The sequence below is a fragment of the Pristiophorus japonicus genome, chromosome 15, assembly GCF_044704955.1.
Source record: "Pristiophorus japonicus isolate sPriJap1 chromosome 15, sPriJap1.hap1, whole genome shotgun sequence".
Lineage (NCBI taxonomy): Eukaryota > Metazoa > Chordata > Chondrichthyes > Pristiophoridae > Pristiophorus > Pristiophorus japonicus.
Window position 1 is genome coordinate 122,380,739 of NC_091991.1, and position 25,764 is coordinate 122,406,502.

Below are 25,764 nucleotides of genomic sequence, written 5' to 3' on the forward strand. Positions count from 1 at the left end.
AGGGATAAATCGAGCAATTACAGGCCAGTTAGTTTAACCTCGGTGGTGGGCAAATTACTGGAATCAATTCTGAGGGACAGTATAAACCTTCACTTCGAGAGACACAGATTAATCAAGGACAGTTAGCATGGACTTGTTAAGGGAAGGTCGTGTCTGACTAACTTGATTGAGTTATTTGAGGAAGTAACAAGGAGGGTCAATGAGGGCAGTTGCATTTGATGTAGTCTACATGGATTTTAGCAAAACTTTGACAAGGTCCCACATGGCAGACTGGTCATGAAAGTAAAGCCCATGGGATCCAAGTGAGAGCGGCAAATTGGATCCAAAATTGGCTCAGTGGCAGGAAGCAAAGGGTAATGGTTGAGGGGAGTTTTCATGACTGGAAGGCTGTTTCCAGTGGGGTTCTGCAGGGCTCAGAACTCGGTCCCTTACTTTTTGTAGTGTATATTAATGATTTGTACTTAAATGTAGGGTGCAAAAAAATGTACAAAAATTTGCCGTGTGGTTGACAGTGAGGAGGAAAGCGTTAGACTGCAGGAAGATATCGATGGACTGGTCAGTTAGGTTGAAAAGTGGCAAATGGAATTCAATCCAGAAAAGTGTGAGGTAATGCATTTGGGGAGGGGCAACAAGGCAAGGGAATACACAATAAATGGGAGGATACTGAGAGGTGTGGATGAACAGGGGAACCTGAGAGTATATGTCCACAGATCCTTAAAAGTAGCAGGGTAGATCGATATAGTAGTTAAAAAGGCGTATGGAATGCTTTCCTTTATTAGCCGAGGCATAGAATACAAGAGCAGAGAGGTTATGCTGGAACTTTATACAATACTAATTAGGCCACAGCTAGATCACTGCCTGTAGTTCTATTCACCACATTACAGGAAGGATGTGATTGCACTAGAAAGGGTGCAGAGGAGATTTATGAGGATGTTGCCAGGACTGAAAAATTTTAGCTTTGAGGAAAGATTGACTAGGCTGTGTAAAGTCCTTACACAATACCACAAATCCACACGAGGCACATTCTATGGACAAGGTCACACCATGACCTGAACCTTCATTCACAGGGCCAAGAAGTGATGACCCTGCGTGGGACCTCCCGTTATATACCTGGGTGACCAGGTGAGGAGTGTCTCCCACAAGTTCACCCCCTGTGGTCAATGTGTGCATTTCTTACATATATACAGTACTGCAGTGTTGTTCTATAAAGGTTACATACATGACATCACCTCCCCCTCAACATCTTGTTGGGATCATAGGTTAAGTCTCTCGGGTGGTCTGCACTCTCTCGTGGAGCGCCGCAGTTGGGGCTCTGGTTATTGACCCTTGGTATGCGTGTCTGTCACCTGTGGTGATTCCGGCCTGTCCGGGCTGACCGCAGGGACTGTGCATGCTGCTGAAAGTTCTTGTTGCTCGTTCACTGGCGGTGGTGTGAGCACCATCTCATGATCTTCCTCAGGTTCCTCAGTGTCCATGCTGAACCTTTTTTTTACGGTCCAGATGCTTGCGGCATATCTGCCCATTGTTAAGTTTAACCACTATGACCCTATTCCCCTCTTTGTCTATTACAGTACCCTCAAGCCATTTGCGCCCCAAAGCGTGATTGAGAACAAATACGGGGTCATAAATTTCTATACATCTCCCCCTTGAATTTTGGTCATGGTTCTCGTTTTGGGACTGGCGCTTGCCCTCAACAATGTCGGACAGGACTGGGTGAATGAGGGACAGCCGAGTTTTGAGTGTTCGTTTCATGAGTAGCTCCGCGGGCGGGACCCCCGTGAGCGAGTGCAGTCGGGACCTATAGGCCAGCAGAAGGCCTGATAGGCGGCATTGAAGGGAGGGTCCTTGAATCCGGAGCATGGCTTGTTTTATGATTTGGACCGCACATTCCGCCTGGCCATTGGAAGCCAGCTTGAATGGTGCTGTCCTGATATGGTTAATGCCATTACCCGACATGAACTCCCGGAATTCGTAGCTTGTGAAACATGGGCCATTATCGCTAAAAAGGATGTCCGGCAAGCCGTGGGTCGCACAAATTCAAAATGATGCACTCGATCTATTTCGAGTACGCATCAACCACAATGAGAAACATTTTTCCCATGAACAGGCCAGCGTAGTCTACGTGAATACGTGACCATGGCCTGGTGGGTCAAGGCCACGGGCTGAGCAGGGCCTCCCTGGGGGCATTACCCAGCTGGACACACGTCGTGCACCTGCGAACACAGTGTTCCAGGTCTGAATCAATTCCCGGCCACCAAACATGTGACCGGGCAATGGCCTTCATCAGCACGATGCCTGGGTGCTCGCTGTGGAGTTCCCTGATGAATACTTCCCTGCCCCTCTGGGGCATGACTACCTGGCTGCCCCATTGTAGGCAGTCGGCTTGGATGGAGAGCTCATCCATCTGTCTGTGAAACGGACTGACCTCCTCAGGGCATGCTCCGTGTGCGGGCGCCCAATCCCCAGTCAGGACACATTTCTTAATCAAGGATAGGAGGGGATCTCTATTGGTCCAGATTTTGATCTGGCAGGCTGTGATGGGGGGAGCCTGTGCTGTCAAAGGCATCGACAGCCATGACCATCTCAGCGCTTTGCTCCGCTGCCCCCTCAGTGGTGGCCAGTGGAAGCCTGCTTTGCGCGTCAGTGCAATTTTCAGTGCCGGGCTGGTGCCGGATGGTGTAGCGAGCGTGAGAACCCATCGCTGTATGCCAGCTGACGCATTGGCATTGACAGCCTTGCTGTCTGTCAACAGGGATGTTAACGGCTTGTGGTCCCTTTCTATTTGAACCTCCTGCCAAAAAGGTACTGATGCATCTTTTTCACCCATGGACACATGCGAGTGCTTCCTTCTCAACCATCCCATATCCCCGTTCAGCTTGAGTGGAGGCATAAGCCACAGGTTGTAGTTGGCCCTCAGCATTACACTGCTGCAACACGCACCCAACCCCATAGGACGATGCATCACATGTCAGAACCAATTTCTTACAGGGGCTGTACAGTGTCAACAACTTATTTGAACAAAGTAGGTTCCATACCCGATTGAAAGCCTGTTCCTGACAGTCCCCCCAAAACCAATTGCAACCCTTACGCAGGAGCACATGTAGCGGCTCCAACAACGTGCTTAAGTTCAGCAGAAAGTTCCCAAAATAGTTCAAGAATCCCAGAAAGGAACGCAGCTCCGATGTGTTGCAGGACCTGGACGCTCGTCGAATCGCCTCCATTTTGGATTCGGTAGACCGAATCCCGTCTGCAGCAACCCTCCTGCACAGAAACTCGACCTTGGGAGCCAAAAACACACACTTAGACTTCTTGAGTCACAGGCCTACCCGGTCCAGTCAGCGTAGCGCCTCCTCCAGGTTGTGGAGGTGTTCCTCGGTGTCACACCGGTGATAAGGATGTCATCCTGAAATACGATTGTTCCGGGAATGGATTTGAGCAGGCTTTCCATGTTTCTTTCAAAAATCGCAGCTGCTGATTAAATGCCAAACGGACACCTGTTGTAAACAAACAGTCCCTTGTGCGTGGTGATGGTGGTCAGTAGTTTAGATTTGTCGGCCAGTTCTTGGGTCATGTAGGCTGAAGTGAGGCCCAACTTGGTGAACAGCTTGCCACCTACCAGCGTGGCAAAAAGGTCCTCCACTCTCGGGAGCGGTTATTGGTCTTGTAGGGACACTCGGTTGATGGTGGCCTTGTAGTCGCCATTGATCCTGACCGAGCCATCCGCTTTTAGGACGGGAACGATGGGGCTCGCCCAGTCGCTGAATTCAACGGGCGAGATGTCCAACTCGCTCTCAATTTTCTCCCGCATCACATACGGCACAACTCTGGCTTTGTGGTGCACTGGTCTGGCGTCAGGGGTGATGCGTATCACTACTTTGGTACCTTTGAGCGTCCCGACGCCAGGTTGAAATAGTGACCCAAATTGCTGTAGGACCTGTGAGCATGAACTTTGCTCCACAGTTGACATGGTGTGCACATCCCCCCATTTCCAGTTCATCTCAGCTAACCAGCTCCTCCCCAACAGTGCGGGACCATTGCCCAGGACAATCCAGAGCGGCAGCCAGTTCATCGATCCATTGTGTGTGACCGCCAACATTGCACTGCCTAGCACTGGAATGATTTCTTTGGTGTACGTCCGTAATTGTGTCCCAATGCGTTCTAGTTTGGGTCTGCTGGCTTTGAGTGGCTACAGCTTTTTGAATTGTTGAACACTCATGAGTGACTGGCTGGCCCCCGTGTCCAGCTCCATGCGTACAGGTATGCCGTTTAATAGGACTTTCATCATTATCAGTGGCGTTTTGGTATATGAGCTGTGAATGTTTGCCACATGAACCTGCTGAACTTCATCGTCCATTGATTTGCCCCAAGCGTCATCCTGCCTCGCAGACCTCTCTTCTGGTTCATCTACCTCGTATATTAGCCTGGTTACAGGCTTTCTGCACATTCTGGCTAAATGGCCACTGAGGTTACAATTTCTGCAGACGAACTGTTGAAACCTGCAAGTCCTGGCAGCATGTCTGCCCCCACACCTCCAGCATGAACTGAGATTCCCATTGTTGTGAACAAAAGAGCTGTTACAAGGCATTCCTCGCTGATTGTCCCTTTGACTACTCTTGAACACCCTGTTAGTGGGTGTCAATGGCCCCATCCCGGGCCGCATTGTCCGCTGGGGTGGTGTAAATGTGTTCAGCCTGCCTTTGTCTCTGTTGGAGACTTACTCTTGGGTCTATTGCTGCCTGGGGTGTGTCAAACTGCCCTTGCCTGCCTGCGGGGCTCTGAGTCGCGTTTATGATATCGACTCCCTGATCCATCAGGGATCAGGGAGTTGGAGGCAGAATTGCGCGCATATATTATCTTGGTTTCCTCCTCCCTCGCCATAAAAGTCTGAGCCATCAACGCCGCCGCTTCCAAGGCCAAGTCCTTGGTCTCAATTAACTTCCTGAAACTCCCAGCATGCCCTCAATAAAGAAGTCCACGAACTTACAGAGGCTGGCCAAGCGCTGGAGGTCTGCAACGAAATCCTGTATGCACTGTCCTTCCCGACGTCGTGGGTATAGAATCTGTGTCGGGCCATGTGTACTCTGTTCGCCAGTTTGAGGTGCTCACCGATTAGTTTGCTGAGCTCTTCAAAGGTTTTGTCCGCCGGCTTCTCAGGTGCTAGCAGGTCTTTCATGAGCCCGTAAGTCTTAGGTCCACAGCTGGTCAGCAGATGAGCCCTTCGCTTGTTGGCCACTGTGTCTCCCAGCCAGTCTTTCGTGACAAAACTCTGCTGGAGCCTCTCAATGAAATCGTCCCAGTCCTCACCAACACAGTACCGTTCATCTGTGCTGCCGGTGGCCATTCTCGTGGGTCGTTGATTCCCGTTTCTCGTCGCCAATGTAAAGTCCTTATGCAATACCACAAATCCACACGAGGCACATTCTATGGACAAGGTCACTCCATGACCTGAACCTTTATTCACAGGGCCAAGAAGTGATGACCCTGCGTGGGACCTCCCTTTATTTGCCTGGGTGACCAGGTGAGGAGTGTCTCCCACAAGTTCACCCCATGTGGTCAAGGTATGCATTTCTTACGTATATACAGTATTACATAAAGGTTACATACATGACAGGCTGAGGTTGTTTTCCTTGGAACAGAGGAGGCTGCGGGGAGAATTAATTGAGGTGTATAAAATAATGAGTGGATAAGAAGGACCTATTTCCCTTAGTAGAGGGGTCAATAACCAGGAGTAATAGATTTAAAGTAGTTGGTTGAAGGATTAGAGGGGAGATGAAGAAAAATTTCTTCCCTAGAGGGTTGTGGGGGTCTGGAACTCACTGTCTAAAAGGGTGGTAGAGGCAGAAACCCTCATCAGATTTAAAAGGTACTTGGATATGCACTTGAAAAGCCATAACCTACAGGGCTACAGACCTCGAGCTGGGAAGTGGGATTAGGCTGGGTAACTCTTCTTCGATCAACACGGACATGATGGCCGAATGGCCTCCTTCTCTGTCATAATATTCTGTGATCAACAGCTCACAAGATGATAGGCAGGCAAGTGATACTGGAGCCTAAAAGGAACATCAACTTCATGAGAAAGTGTTTGGCAATTTTCTTTTGCTGTTTACTACATTCACATGGTCTTTTGATGTAAATCGTTTCAAAATGCTTCAACGTTTTACTTTCTTGTCACATAATTGCAATATAAATGATTCATGGTTCTTCTCTCCGCCCCCCATCCATCCAGCATCAAAAGAAATGCTTCTACATGAAGACAGTGGCCCCAAAATTTATTTGCCGTTTTGCTGGACTCCAACCATAACTCTGCCAGAAATCTGGCAATTCCCCAAGCAAAGCTGTGGAGATCTAGTTGTGCAGGTCGTTGTTGTTTGCAGTAGTTTCCTGTTATCTCATTAGGGCTGGAATCTCTGTCTGCCCCATAAAAACAAATGGTGGCTAGTGGAAGGAGCCAGTGGTGGGGACTCCCTTAGCCAAGCATCTGTGCTCGCTCAGAATCTGCCGTTTCTGTGGCAGCCAGTACACCAAGTGAGTGGAAATGTACCAGCCTTCAGAAGGAAGTACGTAGGCCCCACCAGCTAAGTAAATGGCCTGGACCCTCAACAACTTCAATACTTAATTCAGCACAACTACCCCAATCAGCTTCTTTATTTGGGTTGGGGGTGGGGCAGGGCTACCCCACTCCACAAGCAGTTGAGCACTGGAGTTTCCTGAAGGCATGGACAGACTGGTACCAGAGATGCATCTGAAGTGGCAATTGTACCAGTCTGTCTCTTGCAAATGAAATGCTCTCACAATCACCTTGAAGACTCTGGTGAGGTCAGCACTGGAGAGCACCATTGAGCACGATCCTGGCATTATTGCTGGGATCATGATGCAAGGAATTTCAGCGCTAATGCCTTTTAATGATTGTAGCATATGTGATGCTGTGAGCGAACAAAACCTGGCACCTGAGAATATCAAGTGGCAGGTTAATTAATCAGTGGGGAGCTACTCATTAATTAATCAAATGTGTTTTTCCAATCCCAAATAATGTAATAGAAACATCCCACAATCCCAAGTTAAACCCTGTTAAAATAATAATGTGATGTTGGTTTGGTTGTATTAAAAATCTCGTTATATTGGCAACGTAATTTCAGATTAGAACTGCTATTTATTATGGAGCATGTTGTCTGGCAGTCCTGTGTTACTTGAAGTAAGGGTTTATCCGGCAAATAGATTAATAAAACTTGGCCAGGGAAACGGCCTGAACATGATGCCAAATGAAGAAATTGCTGTGCACATGATGAGGGCTCAGTAGTAGCTGTCGACACCAATCACTGCAGCAATGTCGGAATCGTGGGAAGGCTTTCCAAAATACAAACATGGCCATTTTCACTAGGAACTGGCAGTCCCTGCATTTTGCACTAGAAGGGAACCTGTGGGCCAAAGCTCAGATTCACATTCTAAACTCATCTGGGCCTAGTTTGCCAGTAGAGAACCACAAAGAGTGCAAAAGTACAGAAAAATGCACTTTATCCAGGGCAGTAGATTCACTCATCCATTGTTGTTATTGGGAGATGAAAGCCTCGTCCTCTGCATCTTTGGGACAAATACAGAATTAAAAAAACACTATCAGTTACCTGTACAAACAAGATGTGTTACAAAAATGTTTAGTGTTTGAGATAGAGAACTGCATTGCACTTAGTCTTTACATTTGTGACCATTAAAGTAGATTTTTCCCCAATAACCTGTTAACGTCAGATCTTAGTCTGGTTTACTGTTACACTCCAAATACCATATTTGGTAAATTTCACATTTGATGGATAAAGCAAAATAAGTACAGCTGCAATAAAAGCTGAAAATGCCAGAAGCACGCAGCAAGTCAGTCAGCATATGTGGTGAGGACAGACATAGTAACATTAGAAACAGGAGAAGTCCATATTCAGTCTCTTGTGGTTGTTCTGCCATTCAATGGGATCATGGCTGATCTGTATTTTAACTTCATTCTCCGGCCTTGGCTCCATAGCCTTTTATACCTTTGACCAGCAAAAATCTATTGATTTCAGATTTCAGATTTAAAATTGAGCTAGCATCTACTGCTTTTTGTGGGAGAGAGTTCCACACTTCCAGCACCCTATATTTAAAGAAGTGTTTCCGAACTTCTCTGCTGAATGGCCTGGCTCTGATTTTAAGGTTATATCCCCTTGTCCTAGACTCCCCACCAGCAGAAAAAGTTTCTCCTGATCTACCCGATCAATTCCTTTCAAAATCCTAAAAGCCTCAATCAAATCACCCCTTAACCTTCTATATTCCAGGGAATACAAGCCTTGTTTATGTAATCTCTCCTCATAATCTAACTCTTGGAGCTCTGGTAACATTGTGATGAACCCAATATATCCTTTGTAAGGTACGGTGCCCAGAACTGTACACAGTGCTCCAGGTGTGGTCTAACCAGGGCTTTGTATAGCTGGAGAAAACCTTGCTCCCCTTTATATTCTAACCCTCTAGTTATAAAGGCTAACATTCTATTGGCCTTTTTGATTATATTTTATACCTGACCACTACATTTTAATGATCGGTGTACATGGATCCCTATATCTCTCTGGATCTCACTATTCCTAGATTTGAATAATTTAGATAATACTTGGATCTATCCCTCTTTAGTCCGAAGTGGATGAACACATACTTACTGACATTGAAACTCTTCTGCCACAGATTCACCCACTCACTTAATCTATCAATATCTCTTTGCAATTTTATACTCCCGTCTTCACTACTTACTATACTGGCAATCTTTGTGTCATTGGCAAATTTGGATACATAGCTCTTCTATTGTGTAATCTAAATCATTAATAAATATAGTGAATATGCGAGGCCTCAGCACAGATCCTTCTGGGACATCACTAGTCACTTCCTTCCAATTTGAATACATATCCATTATCCCTACTCTGTCTTCTACCACCTAAACTAACTCCTAACCAGGTCAATAATATGCCTTCAATTCCATGAGTTTTAATTTTAGCTCACAGTCTCTTCTGTGGAACCTTATCGAATACCTTCTGTAAAGCCATATAAACAACATCCATCGACATTCCCTTGTCTGCTACCTTAGTAACTTCCTCAAAATATTCAATCAGATTCGTTAGACATGACTTACTCATTACAAATCCATGTTGGCTCTCTCTAACCAGCTCACATTTCTCTAAGTGCTCAGTCACTCTGTCCATAATTATAGATTCAAATAACTTCCCCATAACAGAGGTTAGACTAACCAGTCTATCGTGTCCTGGTTTCTCTCTCTCACCTTTCTTTAATAATGGAGTTGTATTTGCAATTTTCCAATCTAGAAATCAATCGACAGAGCTTTAGAAGGTTATGGCTAAAGCATCTGCAATTTCCTCACCTACTTTCCTTTAAAACCCTGGGCTGGAAACCATCATGTCCTAGGGATTTGTCAGTCTTTAATGCCATTATTTTTTTCTAATTCTGTGTTCTTGTTTGTGTTAACTTAAGTGAGTTCCAGTCCTTGATTCATTATTACTGGAATGTCAGGCATATTGTCCTCCTCCTCTTCTATGAAGACTGACACTAAGTAATTATTCAGCAAGTCTGCTATTTCCTTATTTTCATTTGCAATATTACATCCATCTATTTTCAAAAGGGCCCATATTATCCTTGGCTACCCTTTTTCTTCAATTATAATTGCAAAAACTTTTTTGTGTTAATCTTGAGACAAGTTATTATTTTAGCTATGTAACCCTTTATCAGAATTGTGCTGAGGAAGGATCTATACCTGAAATGTTACCTGACTTGGTCTCTCCACAAATGCTGTCTCACTTGTTGCATCTGATTTTTACTTGCCAAAAGCAGCATTAACCGGGAGGTAATAGGCTCAAAATGGAGTCACCCCGTTAATGTTGACGCTTTGACTATTGCCATTTTTACAGGGGACTACCTTTGGGCAGCTGAAACATGGCCTACTTTAGATGGTAGGCCTCTTTCCATGTGTAACCAGTTTCTATGAGTTGCAGAGGACCGCGATTACCATTTCAGGACAGAACTGGTTGGAGTGTGCACTCCCCGACCAATATTACTGGTGATTGTAATGTATTTGCTTCATGGGTTCTTTGCTTAAGAATTCATAGCAACACATTGCTACTAAGAACAAGTTGGTTTATTAGCAAAAAGTTTAACAATCATGCTACACATTACCAGTTCATCCACCAGGCTCACAACCACCTGCCTCATCGTGGATACCCCGAACCCAACTGGCTGGGGTTTTATTGAGTCTTGTGACCATCATGTGTCGAGCTAAGCCACTCCCAACTCAACAGCTCACAACTATTTTTGTTGTACCTGTAAATCAAATGCCCCCTTATAAAAGGGGCACTAAAACCGACAATTTAAACAAATTAAACTTTAAGCGGTCAAATTAAAATTTGGTTGCCAGGGTTTATGATGCACTCCAGTCCCTCCGGCGCCCACCTCTCGTGGAAGGCCACGAGCGCAACAGCTCTACAAACCTGTGAGCTTACTCACAGGTGCATACATTACAGTGATACAACCCCGAAAAGCAAAGGATTAAATTATTTTCCGCATCTTCCGCAATCGCCAATCCCCAGACTTACCTTCCTGTTGGCCTGAATCTGGCAAGCTGGATCGGGACGTTGGTTTTGGCTGATCAATCGACGGTTCTAATTAAATGAGATCAGGGCCTCAAAACAGTTCCAGCATCTTTGGTGCCAGAAAGGGTGGGTGGCCAGCTCGCTTTGCTGGTCAGCGGCCCAAAAGTTAAAATCAACCCCGCTGAATCTGTTAAAATCATGCTGGGAATTCTGTCTGTTAGAATCTGTTAGATAATAGTAAGATTGGAAAATATTATGTAAGCGATATAAAGATATACTTATAATTATATGTCTGAGTTTGGGTTAAAACAACATGAAGAGCAAAGGGGGAAGAGTTCACCTCTTGTGTGCCTTCCGTTAGCGGCTCTTGGGGGGGGCGGGGGGAAGTGGGCACTACCGACTCCACAAAATTCCACGAAGGTTAGCGTATGCGCGAAACCAATAGCCTCGCCTCTCCTGCCGTGCGTGGCGACCCCTTTTCACCCTGTGGCAGAAATTGGGCAGTGCCCCATGTCACTGCCACGGGCCATGTCAGCGCCAGCCTCCTGGGTCGTGAACCGGGGCCGCACTCCTCTCGCGGGGCAAAATTTAAAGGGGAGGCGCACGGCGCCATTTTGTGCTGCTCTCTGACTTACCATTTCAATGCCAGGCTGTGGCCATGACACCCCGTATCCCCGATGGCCCAGTGTAGACCCCTGAAAATCCTGCAGGGTTAAAGAGGGTGCCCTCTTTAACGGAAGGGGAGTGCCCTTGGAACGCATCAACGCTACGCGGAGGTGCCGCCGAGCGCTCCAACATTTGCCCGGGGTAGCGCCCCCCGAGCCATTCCCGACAGGAAGTGGAGCGGGACTTCTGCGCCGGGCACAGAATGGTCCTTGCAAAGGTCTTGGTGACGGTATGCAATTTCGGCCCCAAAATAATTAAATAGAATAAAGTAAAACAATATTCTGTGCACTTATCAAGTAGTTATAGACTTTGACATATGAATTTAGAGATATATTTTCAGTTGCTGAGCAGGGTCCATCACGTTATTGCATGTGACTTTAAAAATATTTTTAAAAAACAGTGTAAAGAAGGATAGATTCCCTGAATATCCTTATTTGTTTTGATAATAGTGGGAAATCGCAACAGTTTTGACAGTGCAAACCAACTCCCCTTTTAATCACGGGGTGATAATATGCACCGTGGTGAATTTGGCTGTTTGTTCCTGCTCTATCTACGTGCCAGGCTGGGGCATTGTGGCAGCTATGGGTTCACAGACAACCACTCTCGTTTCACTTGATTAACCCACACAGTTATGGGCCAGCACAAAGCTCATAGACAAGACAAAGTAAAGTTTAATTGCTGTTATTTTCATGATAAATGAAGCCTTCCCCGCATCAGCTCGGGAAAGTTAGATGATCCAGCTATCTGGGAGGGAGTGGGAAGAAGATGAAAAATGAGGCAACCTTTCAGCTGTGAACATCGATCTGAGTCTCAGAGGAATTTCTTGGACAAATTGAGAGACCATTAGTGTAACTTAAAGTCTGAGAGGAATCTGTCAGGTCCTTGCTGGCAATGGCAGCAGCATATGAAATACATTCAAATCGCTCATATGAGAATCTCTGCTGGGCAAACTAATCAATGGCGCTTCCAAATAGCAACCACTTTAATCAAATTTACAGGGCAAAGCAGAGAATGGGGCTTAAGGAGACCTCTTCCAACTTTCTCTGTGATTAGGTTCATTATTTATAGAGTGACAGAGCTGTTGAAAGTAAAAGGCGCATGACAGCAGGAAACAGAGACTGCATTGCAAGGTAGGAAAACATGGCAGGTTTAAAACAAGGGCCTCCAAAATATTCTCATTCATGTGCATAGAGTCTCTGATGAACTTTTAAAAGGAAAAATGATGATTCGTAGAGCTGGGAATTTGAATGCTCCACTGTGTTTGTCATTTGCAGAATAATAGTTATGCACGCAGGTTACAAGGGAGCCACACTATCGAGAGGTTCCTGTTATGTCATTATATTTTTAATTTCCAGACATCAAATTTATGGTGGTTCAACACACTTTCGAGGCTCTTTGAATATATTTAAGGTGGAGATAGATAGATAAGGGAGTCAAGGGTTATGGGGAGCGGGCAGGGAAGTGGAGTTGAGGCCAAGATCAGATCAGCCATGATTTTATTGAATGGTGGAGCAGGCTCGAGGGGCCAAATGGCCTACTCCTGCACCTATTGCTTATGTTCTTATGGTCCTTGTGGAGTGTGCCAGTGAATGCAGGATTTATGTTATTAGCAAATGTACAATATTGTGTCATGTGATTGCTGGATACTTAATGTGCCACAATTTGCTGTAGCAGGGCAATGAATGGCGTCCACCATTAGTTGGAATTGCCACGCAAGTTTAATTGCGATAATATTTTGTGCGGCCAGTTGCTAAAAGTGTGAGCTGATAATGGCACAGCGAGGGAAACAGTGCATCTGGGACCCGAGTGAACAGCGTAAATAACTGCGCATCTCCTTAACCAATCAGATTGAAGGATTGTGCAATTAACGGCACAAGGACTGAGAAAGAAGTGTAAATTAGAGTAGGTGAATTCAATGTCAAATCAGGTACAGAAAGAGGAATAAAGAAAGGGGAAAGAAAGATTGAATTAAGAGAGAGAGAAAAAAAAGAGAGTAAAAAGACAAATGTAATTTTAAATTTAACATCTTTAAAATCTCCAACACCCATTAAGCTCTGAAGGAATGAGACTCCACATTTGCAATAGTTAATTTTCAGTGTCAGAGAGGTTGTTTGGCCGTAATTAACACTTATCACATCGTTAAAAGGGTACTTAGACTGAAATGGACAAGTCTTCACTTTCTGTGTTGAGTATCGACCACACAAACACAGCCACTTCGGGCCATTCAATGCAGTTCATTGGTGATCCAGGTTGCGAGACACTGGAGTGTTGCATCTCAGCCCGCAACCTGTGGATTTCCACGTTTAACCACACATCTGCTCTCGCCTGAAGTTGCTGTAGCATCTGCACATAATTAACAGTGCCTCACCATTATTTTGACAGTCAATTATGGCCATTATTTTTTTTGAGTGTAGTATGTGTTTCATTACTGTGTATATATCATAATGAATAAATCAGTCTGTTTTTACCCTCTGATTACTTCATTTTCTTCACTCTTTTTAGGGTGGAAACTAAATCCAGTTGTGGGTGCGGTGTACAGCCCTGAATTCTATGCAGGTAAGACAATTCGTATTTGTTCTCAATCCAAAGTATTCACTTCACTATCCTTTACAATCAGTTAGTGTCACAGGTTAATAGTTAAGCAGCCAGTACCCATTTATTCCAGGAGAGAAAGGGGATAATAATTTCACAGATGAGTTTTCTAGATCTCCATAAGTAGCACATATACGGTGTTCAAAAAATTCTTATGCACCAAGCTACTTACATCAGATATGTGTACTACTTTTGCATGAGGTCGTTAAAATAATTGCAAGTGGAACTTGGGCCTGGAAAGGCGCTTCTCTTGATTTCCTAGTAAGTAGTAGCACCCAAAATGCTTAAGGACAATTATCATGACTGTCTTTTGGTCATGGAAGAGGATGTACTCATGGGGAATATCTATCTGCTGTATAACTGGGATGCAATTTTAGTAGCGAGATGTGTCCTATTTTACTGAGGTGGTGTTTGTATGAATCTGCTGTGGGTGTCGTAGGTTCTGTTTGTTGGGCAGCTTACAGTGCCAGGATATTATTCTCATTGTATTCCTCCTGAGACATCTTTCTGATGTGATAAACGCTATCTAAATGCATGTTGTTCCTTCAATACGTTGCTGATGTTCCACAATGATGAAGAGTTTCGATGAAGGCTTTACTGTGGTTACAACTGTGCTAATGATGTGGTTGACCATTGACAAAAAAAAATCAATGTACAGCCGTTTATTTTTAAACTGATACTCATTGGAATAATTTCCATCTTCCACTTACGTAATGTAATAATATGGCTTGGTCCACAAATATTACATAAGGTAGAATTGTTCAGGCGCCTGTGCTTCTATTGGTCAAATAGCTCAAACTTTACCATTGTGGTGGCATCATGTCACTTCACTTCTGGAACTTTTTAATATTATGGAATCAAAGTCATGTGAATTTCAAGTTGTACATGACAGCCTCATAATTCCTCCTCCACCTGAAACAAAAGATTCAATGCCATATGGACTAAGCATCCATTTTACTTCTGCCCGTTCAGCATGGTTACCTTTTCCTTTACTGTAACAAGAATAGCATATTTTTCCTTACTTCAGTTTCCCCAACGTTCATTGAACATGAAGGTCTGTGCTCAGACCCACCCAACGTGAAGAGCTTTCAGAATTCAAAGCCCGACTTTAACCTAACTGTCCTGGTGGGAACGAGGTGAGTTCAGGTCGGACGCCTGTTTTATACCCCGTCCGATTTTACTCTCCATTGAAACCCCACACATCAGGGTAGGGTTTTGAATATTCTGGACCTGTTAGATCTCTGTTATGCATAATTTTCAGACTGCTTGATTTGAAGTTCAGATAAAATAGTTGGATGTAGCCACGGAAGGCTTGAAGCTGATCTGTTCTCACGAGTATTGCAGTCAGTTCTGTTTGCCAGTAATCCAATTTTTGAAGTTGCTGAATATGGATTTTTGCAGCGTTATTCTTGCCTATTTTACAAACATTTCAAAGTCCAGTACAGAACCAAAAGATTTCACATTTTAGACTAAATAGTGATACAAAGGCAAAATACTGTTTTGGGTTGATGACCCTTCGCCAGAACTGGAGAGTGTTCGGAACACTCTCCAGAGACTAAATAGTGATGCTAGTTAAAAATATCTTGGCTGTTGAATGTATCAAGATTGTTCTCACATTGTGTCATTAGTTGGTTCATCTTGATCTTAAATTTTGGAACCTGATGTCAAATTTGCCAATCGAGGAACAGAACAGATTTCATACGTGTAAATGGAGTAGTGTTCGTGACTTGGTGAAGTATCTGTATTGCTATATGAGAACATCTAGTGGTCATTACGTGTAAGGCAGTTCTAGAGCGCCATTTACATGGAGGCTTCTCCATTGAGCCAAATCTAGCAGTTGCTTAACTAAGAGTCGAACCTGTCACATAAATGAATACAGATTATGATAATATAATTGGGCTGTGTGTGTTTTTTGTTCTCTGAACATATTTAAAGTTGACTATTTGGATACAATCTGAATTGACTAATTTCAACACTGATGAGATTGGCGTATCAGGGTTGAAGTTCAACCTTTCTCATTGTGGTGGCAGCATGTCACGTCACATCACGTCACGTCACTGAAACTTGCCTTGTGTATGCACACATGTCTGTACTTTACAGGTTGCTTGAAGTCAATTGCACTGTGATCCATTTTACCTGATGAAATTACCGAATATTTCACAGAGTGCACGGTTAAAATCTTGCAAATCTTTGTTTGAATAATATTTTAATAATTTAAGATAAAAATTCAATAATCATGCTTTCGTCAGCTGAAGAAGAACCCCGTCTGGAAAAATCACTCCACTAACAATGAAACTCAAACCTCTCTCTCTTCTTAAAATATATCCGCAAACATTGACCCTTGGGTACTATCAGATAAAGGCCCAGAAATTCCCAGCTCAGCCCATCTGACAGCGAGCTGCATGAATTGGATAATCTTCTTTACCCTTCAGGTCATATTATTATGTTTGTGGCGCAAGTTGTTGGAAATGCGAATTGAAAATGATGGGGCGAGGTCCAAGGGGCATTTGGTTCCTCATGAAGATCGGGTCCAATGGTCTATCTCCTCAACCAAAGAAATTTAAGGATAAAGAAAGAAGCATAACAAATGACAAAGAAGGAAATTGGGTGAGTTAGAGTTAAATTAGACACAGAAAGATAAATAAAGAGAGTGGATTAAGAGAGAGAGACAGAAGAGAAAAATAAGAATAAATAAATAATTTATAAAACCTCGAGGAACAGTTTACTATCTGTGGGTGTGATATCAACAGTTTCATTGTTTCCTTTCTGGGCCTCCAAGGTTAAGTGGCTTGTCAGGACCATAAATCGCATCATTAATAGGGTTTTTATACATGATTTACCATGAATGGCAAGATTAATTCATATTAACAGCGCAAATCTAGCAATTTCATGGCACACAATAGGGAGGTTTAAGGCTCAGCCACAGGACATTGCTGCAGGAGTTCCTCATGGGAGTGTCCGAGGCCCAACCATCTTCAGCTGCTTCATCACTGGCCTTCCCGCCATCATAAGATCAGAAGTGAGATGTTCACTGATGATTGCACAGTGTTCAGATAATGGAGCAGTCCATGCCTCTATGCAGAAAAACCTGAACAGCATCCAGGCTTGGGCTGATAAGTGACAAGTAACATTCATGCCACACAAGTACCAGGCAATGACCATCTCCAACAAAAAGAGTCTAACCACCTCCCCTTGACATTCAACGGCATTATCATCATTAAATCCCCCACCATCAACATTCTGGGGGGTCACCATTGACCAGAAGCTTAACTGGACCAGCCACATAAATACTGTGGCTACAGGAGCACATCAGAGGCTGGGTATTCTGTCCCCCCTGACTCACCTCCTGACTCCCCTGACTTTCCACTACCTACAAGATACAAGTGCGATGGGATACTCTCCACTTGCCTGGATGAGAGCAGTTCCAACAACACTCAAGAAACTCAACATCATCCAGGACAAAGCAGCCCATTAGATTGGCACCCCATCCACCACCTTAAACATTCACTCACTCTACCACCACTACACCGTGGCTGCAGTGTGCACCATCTACAAGATATACTGCAACAACATGCCAAGCACCTTCCAAACCCATGATCTCTACCACCTAGAAGGACAAGGGGCAGCAGGCACATGGGAACAACATCACCTCCAAGTCACACACCATCCTTACTTGGAAATATATCGCTGTTCCTTCATCGTCACTGGGTCAAAATCCTGGAACTCCCTACTTACCGGCACTGTGGGAGTACCTTCACTACATGGACTGCAGCGGTTCAAGTGCTCACCACCACCTTGTCAAGGGCAGTTAGGGATGGGCAGTAAATGCTGACCTTGCCAGTGACGCCCACATCCTGTGAATGAATAAATAAAAATAATTTAAAAAGATGGTAATTGTTTTTTGGGGTTTGGTCAGGCCGTGTGGCACAAATAAGGGCGGGCACCGTGAATTCACCATTATAGTTCCACCAATTTCTTTCTACTCTCATCCCGATGGTCCTCTTACCATCTGCACATTCTCAGTGCGATTGCTTGGTTGCATCCCATGTCATCGTCCTGCCTCATACTTTACCATCAGTCATTCCCACCCTCCGATGTCCTGAATATCTGATACCTCCTGCGTTATTGTCTGTCAGCCTTTCCGTATTCATACTGTCTGTACGAATCCTCTCCCAGTGGGCCCAACAGAATGCCCAATTTGCACCATAACAAAACCAGCTTTGTTTTCCCCCTGCAACTTTAATGGCTGGTATTGGCAACATAGAGTTAAAAGTATGATTAGTTTAGTAGAGAAAAAAGAATTATGCTCCACTGGAAAAACAAGATTTCTGTTTGTCTTCTATTTATGAAAATGTGTAGTTTGATTATGCAATTTCAAAGGATATATAAGTTAGCATGACTATAAAAAGAAACTCAATATACTTCGTCTCTGAATTATTTTCTGAAATTAAGTGATATTCCTTGACTATAAAAACAAACTGTCGGTTTTCTCCGTTAACTATTTGCATCACTGAACATTTTTCTTTTCTAATGAGGATATTAATTTTTCCCTGGGTGTCAGTGTTTTTGCTCAGTAATGTGATAACTACCTGCAGTGATGATAAAACTGATATCTATCAAACTGCAGGTAGTTGGTGTATAATTGGCAGCATCGTGTGACACATTCAGGAACTGCCGTAAACAATCCCACAGCGTTATTAATGTCATTGTGGAGACTTAAAGAGGGAAATGTCGCATGTTGAAATTTAAATGCCGAACATTCAAATTAAATATAAATCCAATATTGAAATTGGCAAGAGCAACCGAATCCAGAACAGAATATTGTACCGGTGATATGATGTCTAGGATCAGTTCACTAGTGTGCAAGGGAAATAAATCAACCTTGTGTCTCTTGTGCTTGTGTGTTTTCTTCATTTTTCACCCATGAATTAAAATTAGTAGTGCCCTGTGGCAAGTGCATTGCCTATATTTTTCCCTATTTGCTATTCCACTATTCCCTGTTATGTCAGCCGTGGCTCAGTGGGTAGCACACTCATCTTTGAGTCAGAAGGTTGTGGGTTCAAGTCCCACTCCAGGAACTTCAGCACATCAATCTAGGCTGACACTCCAGTGCAGCGCTGAGGGAGTGCTGCACTGTCGGAGGTGTGGTCTTTGGGATGAGACGTTAAACCGAGGCCCCGTCTGCTCTCTCAGGTGGACGTAAAAGATCCCCGAGCACTATTTCAAAGAAGAGCAGGGAAGTTATCCCCGGTGTCCTGGCCAATATTTATCCCTCAATCAACATAGCAAAAAAACAGATTATCTGGTCATTATCACATTGCTGTTTGTGGGAGCTGGCTATGTGCAAATTGGCTGCCATGTTTCCCACATTACAATAGTGACTACACTCCTAAAGTACTTCATTGGCTGTAAAGCGCTTTGAGACCTTTGGTGGTTGTTATATAAATGCAAGTTTTTCTTTCTATTTTCTTATTTTTCTGGCACTGCTGATTCACAGGTGCTGATCTCGCAGCGCTCCGGCACTGTAGCCACATGACGGTGCTGCACGTGTGAGCCTAGACACTGAACGCCCACAAGGTTTTTGATTATGGAGGGCGTCTGAGTTGAGTCATTAAAAATACCTACGTTCATAGTCATGTACTTCGCAGCAGGGGTTAATGGATATAATTCTGCTGAACTTTTCTCCTTCCTATCCCATTGGCACTGAAGGCAGTATGGGCTGGATTTTCCGGTCCTTTGCGTGCTGGGTTTTTCCCCGGAGCGGCGTGAAAGTCGGCATCCAGGTCTTCTATGCCCCTTTGCTATCTTCCGGTCCGTTTTTGCGGCGGTGCTCAGCAGCGCCGCTGGGAAGAGTTGCGCCGGGTGTGTGACGCCTCTCGTTGCGACACTGGCAGGAGTTTGGACTTTTTCCCAACCCGTCCGCCCGCAATGACCGCTTGGGAAATCAGAGCGATCCAGCCATGTCGACGGCAGTGAGGATGGTAAAGTACTCCGAAATATAGATATTGGATTAGACGATGGTCCGTCCAGCAGTCGTCAGCTCCTGTCATGGCGCGGGTGATGCTCACATTCTTGCGATCCCTGCCTCGGATGATGACACAGTCGAGCAGGTGCCAGTGTTTAGAGCAAGGGTGTCGCCACGATGTCTTGTATTTGTCCCTCTGGCGGAACAGGGTGTTGGTGATGAAGAGTTTGTGTTCTAGACATTTTGTCAGGAGTAATGTGGACCACTTCCCATACCTCGGGAGCTTCCCTCAAGGCTCTCCCGCCGGCACTTTAGTTCATGGGTTTCTCATTTTTGTGCCACGGAAAGTGTACAATGCCTCCCTTTGCACTGCACCCCCTGATGTAGGGCCCAGAAGCTGAAATTCCTCACCAAAGCGCAGACTATTCCCGGCCGGTAACTTTCCTGCCTCGCTTCTGTTTTTGCCCCCAAAACAGAAAAGCCTAAAATCCAACCCTTGGAACCACCATCTTCACTGAGATCAGTTAACATAGCACAGACCAGACCTAAAACTTGAGACTTTTCTTGTCTACCTAAGCACAATAAGATGTGTTGTGTCCTACATTTTTCTATATGGGTCATGTTGCCCTCTTTCCATGCGCCAAATCCCAGAAATGTACTAGATGTCCCTTGTAACTGCAGCTTTTTATATGCATTTGCATTCCTGTATTATTTAGTACAACTCAAAACAGTCCAATTGCCTGTGTTATTGCAGAAGCCTTTGAAATGCGTTTCTAAAGTGCCATTCATTCCTGTTTGCGACATATGTATAATTTAGAAAATTATTCTGCATATATGCAAAATGGTAATGTTCTCTGATGATTTGCTAAAGAACTTTTCAACTCAGCTGGTTAAATAATGAAAACTTTAGCCACTTGCAAGAGGAAAGGTGATATAGCTGAGGAGAAACTGTTGATTTAAGGCACCTTTAATCTTCATAAATAAGGGAAAAACAGAAGGTTATACAAAGCTGTCAGGATGGCACTGATGAATGGCGATTTCAACAGTTCTCAATTGCCAGTGAAGACACACGCTGCAAGACTTAACCACATTGTACATCATATCTGCCAACTCATTTTTGTGATTAAATATTCAGTCACAGCAGCCTGTATAGCTGTAAAGCTTAACAAGATTCCTGTGATGCACTGCTTGAATATACATAACTCACTTCCCAGGGCACAGAACTCACGATTTGACAGAGAAAGCGAGAGAGAGGAGAGAGAATGGGAAATGGGTGAAACGATTCGTAGACACATGATGAGTAGAGGAATGGAGTAATGTAATGTACGTGCAAGATATAGTTATGCCTTGACAACTTCTACGAGACTATTAAGTCCAAACTGAAAAATAATCATGTAAGTTAACACAAAAACCTGCGAGATAATCGTGAGATCCCAGACCAATGACATGAATGAGATTTCTGTGTGTATTTTCATCATTTTGCTTCTTTTACAAGCTCAGAGCCTACAAATTAAAATATGATGAGGAATAGTTAGTTTTAGCGCATTTAAGAAAAAGAAGAGAGTATACATCCTGGTAATTATCTCAAAATTAATGAATTTAATTGTCTGCTCCTAAACATTCTTTTAGGTATAATACTATATAGTAAGGTACTTTAACTTATGCCATTTCTCCCCGAACCCTTCTCCCCAAACCCCCGCCCCCATACATTTCTGAAACTCTGCTGTTCTTAACAATTTGTGTGATTGAACATAGGAATGAATGACACATACCTTGAGATCGATGTTGTTCAGTAGACCATGTACCCTCTCCCATGAGGAACATTATTAGAAACATTGTGCTCAATTTTCCCCAGTAATTTGTGCTGTTTTTTAGCGCGCGCTGCTTTTATTTGGCCTAAATTTTAAAATCCAAGTTTCCCCAAAGTTTCTGCGCCAACGTAACTCAGTTAGTTACGATTTTTTTTAGGTTAGTTTTTTTTTGCATCATAGGGGGAGTAACCTGATGCACATGCCAGTTTTTCACATTTATGCAAGTTTGGTCAATTTACATTTTTTCCAGGACGGCATATGTGACCACTCCCAAGAAAACCTTCTGGGCACTTAAGAAAAACCTAAACACATCAAAAAATCGGCACAGAAAGACGCCATTGTGTTTAGGCAAAGTTTTGGAGGGAGTCAAGAACACACAAATATGCATCATCAAGTTTAAATTTTTCCAACTGAAACCGCAGAAAATGGAAGTTTCATGCAATTCTTTAAGTTTGAGTTATTTTTTAAAGTGCCACGCCACCACCGAATGTCTCCAAACCGGGTTCGAGGGTTGGAGCATTGGCTAGAAGAATCAGTCCTACGCCCGGACACGGGGGCTCAGGGCTTGGCTTGAAAAGAAGCCCGGGTGGGGAAATGTGGAAGCCGAACTGAAGGGATGAGAACCCTTACACTATGCCACTATGCATCAAATGAAGCTCGGGGTGGGTTTCCCGATCTAAGCAAGACTAATGCGCATGCGCAGACCTGGATGTGGTCCACACTAGGGTGTCAACCTTGGGGAGAGAGACAATAAAGAAGCTTGTCCTGCCTGTCGTTTTGAGCTTCTTGCAAAAGGTACAATTTAATCATGGGGGCAAAACTGACAATGCCATATCTCGTGTAAGCCTTCTGCATGATGGTGCTGCGGAGGAGACAATTGATTCGACGCCATCGCATGAGGAACCTCAGAGCACGTAGGATGATGGGCAAGAGGCCTTACCCTATATTGAGACAAACTTTCATTGAGTGATGCACACTGTGTCAGAAGGCTGCGTTTATGCAAAGAAGTTGTAACTGAGATCTGTGAGTTAGTAAATGCAGACCTGCAACCTAGAAGCATCAGGAGGACTGCTTTGTCAGTTGAAGTGAAGGTTATGCACTTTCATTCTATGCATCTGGATTGTTCCAGGCCACAACTGGGGATGTGTGCGCCATTTCTCAACATGCAACACATATCTGCATTCGGCAGGTGACTGCTGCACTATATGCCTGGAGGCATGGCTACATAAAGTTCCCTATGACTGCCCAGGCAATGTGTGACAGGGCTGTGGGCTTCTCCAGGATTGCTAGTTTCCCAAAGGTACAGGTCTGCATTGATTGTACCCACATCACCTTGCAAGTACCTTTGGAGGATTCTGAGATGTACAGGAATAAAAAAGGCTTCCACTCCATTAAGGTGCAACTCGTGTGTGACGACATGCATCACATCATGTCAGTTGATGCAAGATACTCTGGGAGCACCCATGATGCTTTCATCCTATGCGAGAGCATGATATCTGCCATGTTCCAGCAGCAGTCAGAAGGGCAGAGCTGGCTACTGCGAGACAACAGGTACGGCCTCACCACCTGGCTCATGACACCCCTAAACGTAACCCGGACGGAAGCTGACTGGGAATACAAAATGTCGCGCATTTGACGCGCAGCATAATCGAGAGGACCATTGGCATCTTGAAGCAGGGTTTCTGATGCCGGGACCATTCCGGAGGCTACTTGCAATACTCCCCTGAGATTGCTGCTCAGTTCACTGTTGTGTGCTGCATGCTGCATAACTTAGTCATCATGAGGCAGCAGCAGCTGGTAGTAGAAGACCCACCTGAAGTGATAGTGGTTGATGATGTGGAGGAAGATGCAGATGACAGGGAGGAGGAGGACAAGGAAGTCATGCAACTAACTGAACCTGGAGCATGACGGCGGAGGAGGGCGGGCTGTTGTGCACCTTTAACGATTGCTCGAGCCTTGCGCCAGCAGCTCATCTGTGAACACTTTGTCGACTTAAGGCTCAGTGGCAACTATTCCAAGTGGACCATGTTTGCTGTTTGGACCTGTTCCGTAATGTTGTGTTGTATTAAAGGAACAAATAATGGAAATTATTCAGTTATAATTTAAAATATATTTTATTCAAAAGTTTGACAAACCTTTGTTTGTACTTAACTTTAATAAAAATATTCTTGTATCAAACTTTAAAGTTTTAAGTTAAGAACACTTAAGTACTTTAATATCACTTAAACACTTTAAGATCACTAACAAACTTTTAAACTTGTAAATTTACATCACTTACAAAAAAAATTGGATTTGAGACCAATTACAACAGTAACAACAATAATAATAACAACCACAGCAAAGAAAGGCTGCACCCATCTCTCCTCCACCTTATTCTAAGACCGCCCACTGCACTTGGTCTTGGTGACTCCACCCCTGCCCGCAGGCGGTGGCGTAGCATTTCTTGGGTTGGTACCAAGCTTATTCTTTCGACAATCTCGGGTAATGCGCATTTCTTGATGGGCGGGGACGAGGGGCAGATGGTAATATGGAAGGCCCAGCTTGGGCTTCTTCAGAGGCTGCTCTAGGGATTGGAGTGGGAGTGGCAGTTGATGATGTCAATGGGCGCGGGATCTGGGCATGTTCCCTTACTGCAGCAGCTAACTCTGACATTCCCTCCCTTGTGTGCCCTGACAGTGTGTCAACTACCTGCAACATTCTTTCCCTCATGTTCGCCGACAGTGTATCAGCTACCTGTGACATTCCCTCCCTCATGTTCACTGACAGCGCATCAGCTGCCTGAGAAATTCCTTCCCTCATGTTCCCGGACAGTGTTCCCATTTCTTGTGAGAATGTTGTTACTTCTCCCGACAGTCCCGATACCTCATCACCCACCCCATTGATGGTGTCCAGGAGTGATCGCGTAAGGTCAATGCTCTCCGCATTCATTGCCATCATCTGAACCACATCTGTTAGATCCTGCACCTCGACAGCGCAGTCGAGCTCTCCTTCCCCTCCTCACCCTGGTGTGGCTCGCTGCATCCCACTGGGACCCGTAGCTTTGGACGGTGGGGTCCTGGTTGTGACTCACTGCATCGCACTGGAATGCCCAACCTTGGACTGTGGGAAACCATGGAATGTCCCAATAACACGTACCACTCAGGAAAGGGGCTGGCATCTCAATGGGCAGCACCTGCACCTGCTCCAAAGTGAGTATAACAGTGGGGGCTTCATCCATCACCTCCACCTCCCCCTCACCCCCATGCTCTTGGTCTGGAAGGTGGGATTCGAAGATATTCTCTTCAGGCTCATCCGCATCTGAATCCTCTGTGTTGTCAGAGTTGACCTCAAGTTCTACAAAATATAACAGAACAGATAAATGGTTAGCAGCAAAGGAGGGGGCAGGGTGGTATATGTAGGCACACACAGCGCAGGCAGCAGGCTCATTTGAAGAACCATGATGAATGATAGCACATTGCATCAACTGAAGCATAGCTGACGGAGCTATCCCCATGAACCGAAGCATGGCTAGCCCGCGCAGTACTTAACATTTAGGAAAGCCAGACTGTGGAATTTGTAGGACTTGCCCTCTCCCTTGAGTGTGGGCCCAGCTTGTGCAGTGGTGGTTGCTTTTCTCCAGGCAGGACCCATCAAGGCAGTGACCCTGTCTTCCAAGTGTGTCAGTGGGTACAGATTTGCCAGGTCTCCTCCTGTTCGAGTTCTTTCCCTTTTGTTGTGTGCCACCTTCCTCTGCAAAGATGAAAATATAACATTTTAGAGAGGGTGTCTTTCTGCTGGATGGGACATATACAGATGGTCACATTTACAATTGCAATTCCATTGAATAAATGAAAATATTACTTACACTAACTACTTGACTCAGATCCTGCCATTTCTTTTTGCACTGGCCTCCAGACCTCGGGGTGAACATTGCACAGTAATCTTCTGCAACTTGGTTCCAGCATTTCTTCATTTCTTATGGTGAAACTTTAATGTGACCTCTGCTGGTGTCCAGTTCATGCCATCTGCCCTCAATTACAGTAACCAGTGCCTCCACTTCATCCTGTGAAAAATTCTTGGTCCTTGAGCCACATTGCATCTTGTATTGCAGTTCCGATTTTTCCATTGAGAATTAAAGTTCTCACAC

The 25,764-nt window shown here is 44.6% G+C and overlaps 1 protein-coding gene across 4 annotated transcripts in view; it reads left to right on the forward strand.

The window, feature by feature from the left end:
• rbfox1 (RNA binding fox-1 homolog 1) overlaps window positions 1-25,764 on the forward strand; it is a 615,123-nt gene that overhangs the window by 465,362 nt on the left and 123,997 nt on the right. For all 4 annotated transcript variants that reach the window (XM_070856700.1, XM_070856701.1, XM_070856702.1 and 1 more), the window contains one exon: window positions 13,773-13,826. In XM_070856700.1, the coding sequence (XP_070712801.1) occupies window positions 13,773-13,826 (54 nt within the window). The remainder of the gene's footprint in view (window positions 1-13,772; window positions 13,827-25,764) is intronic.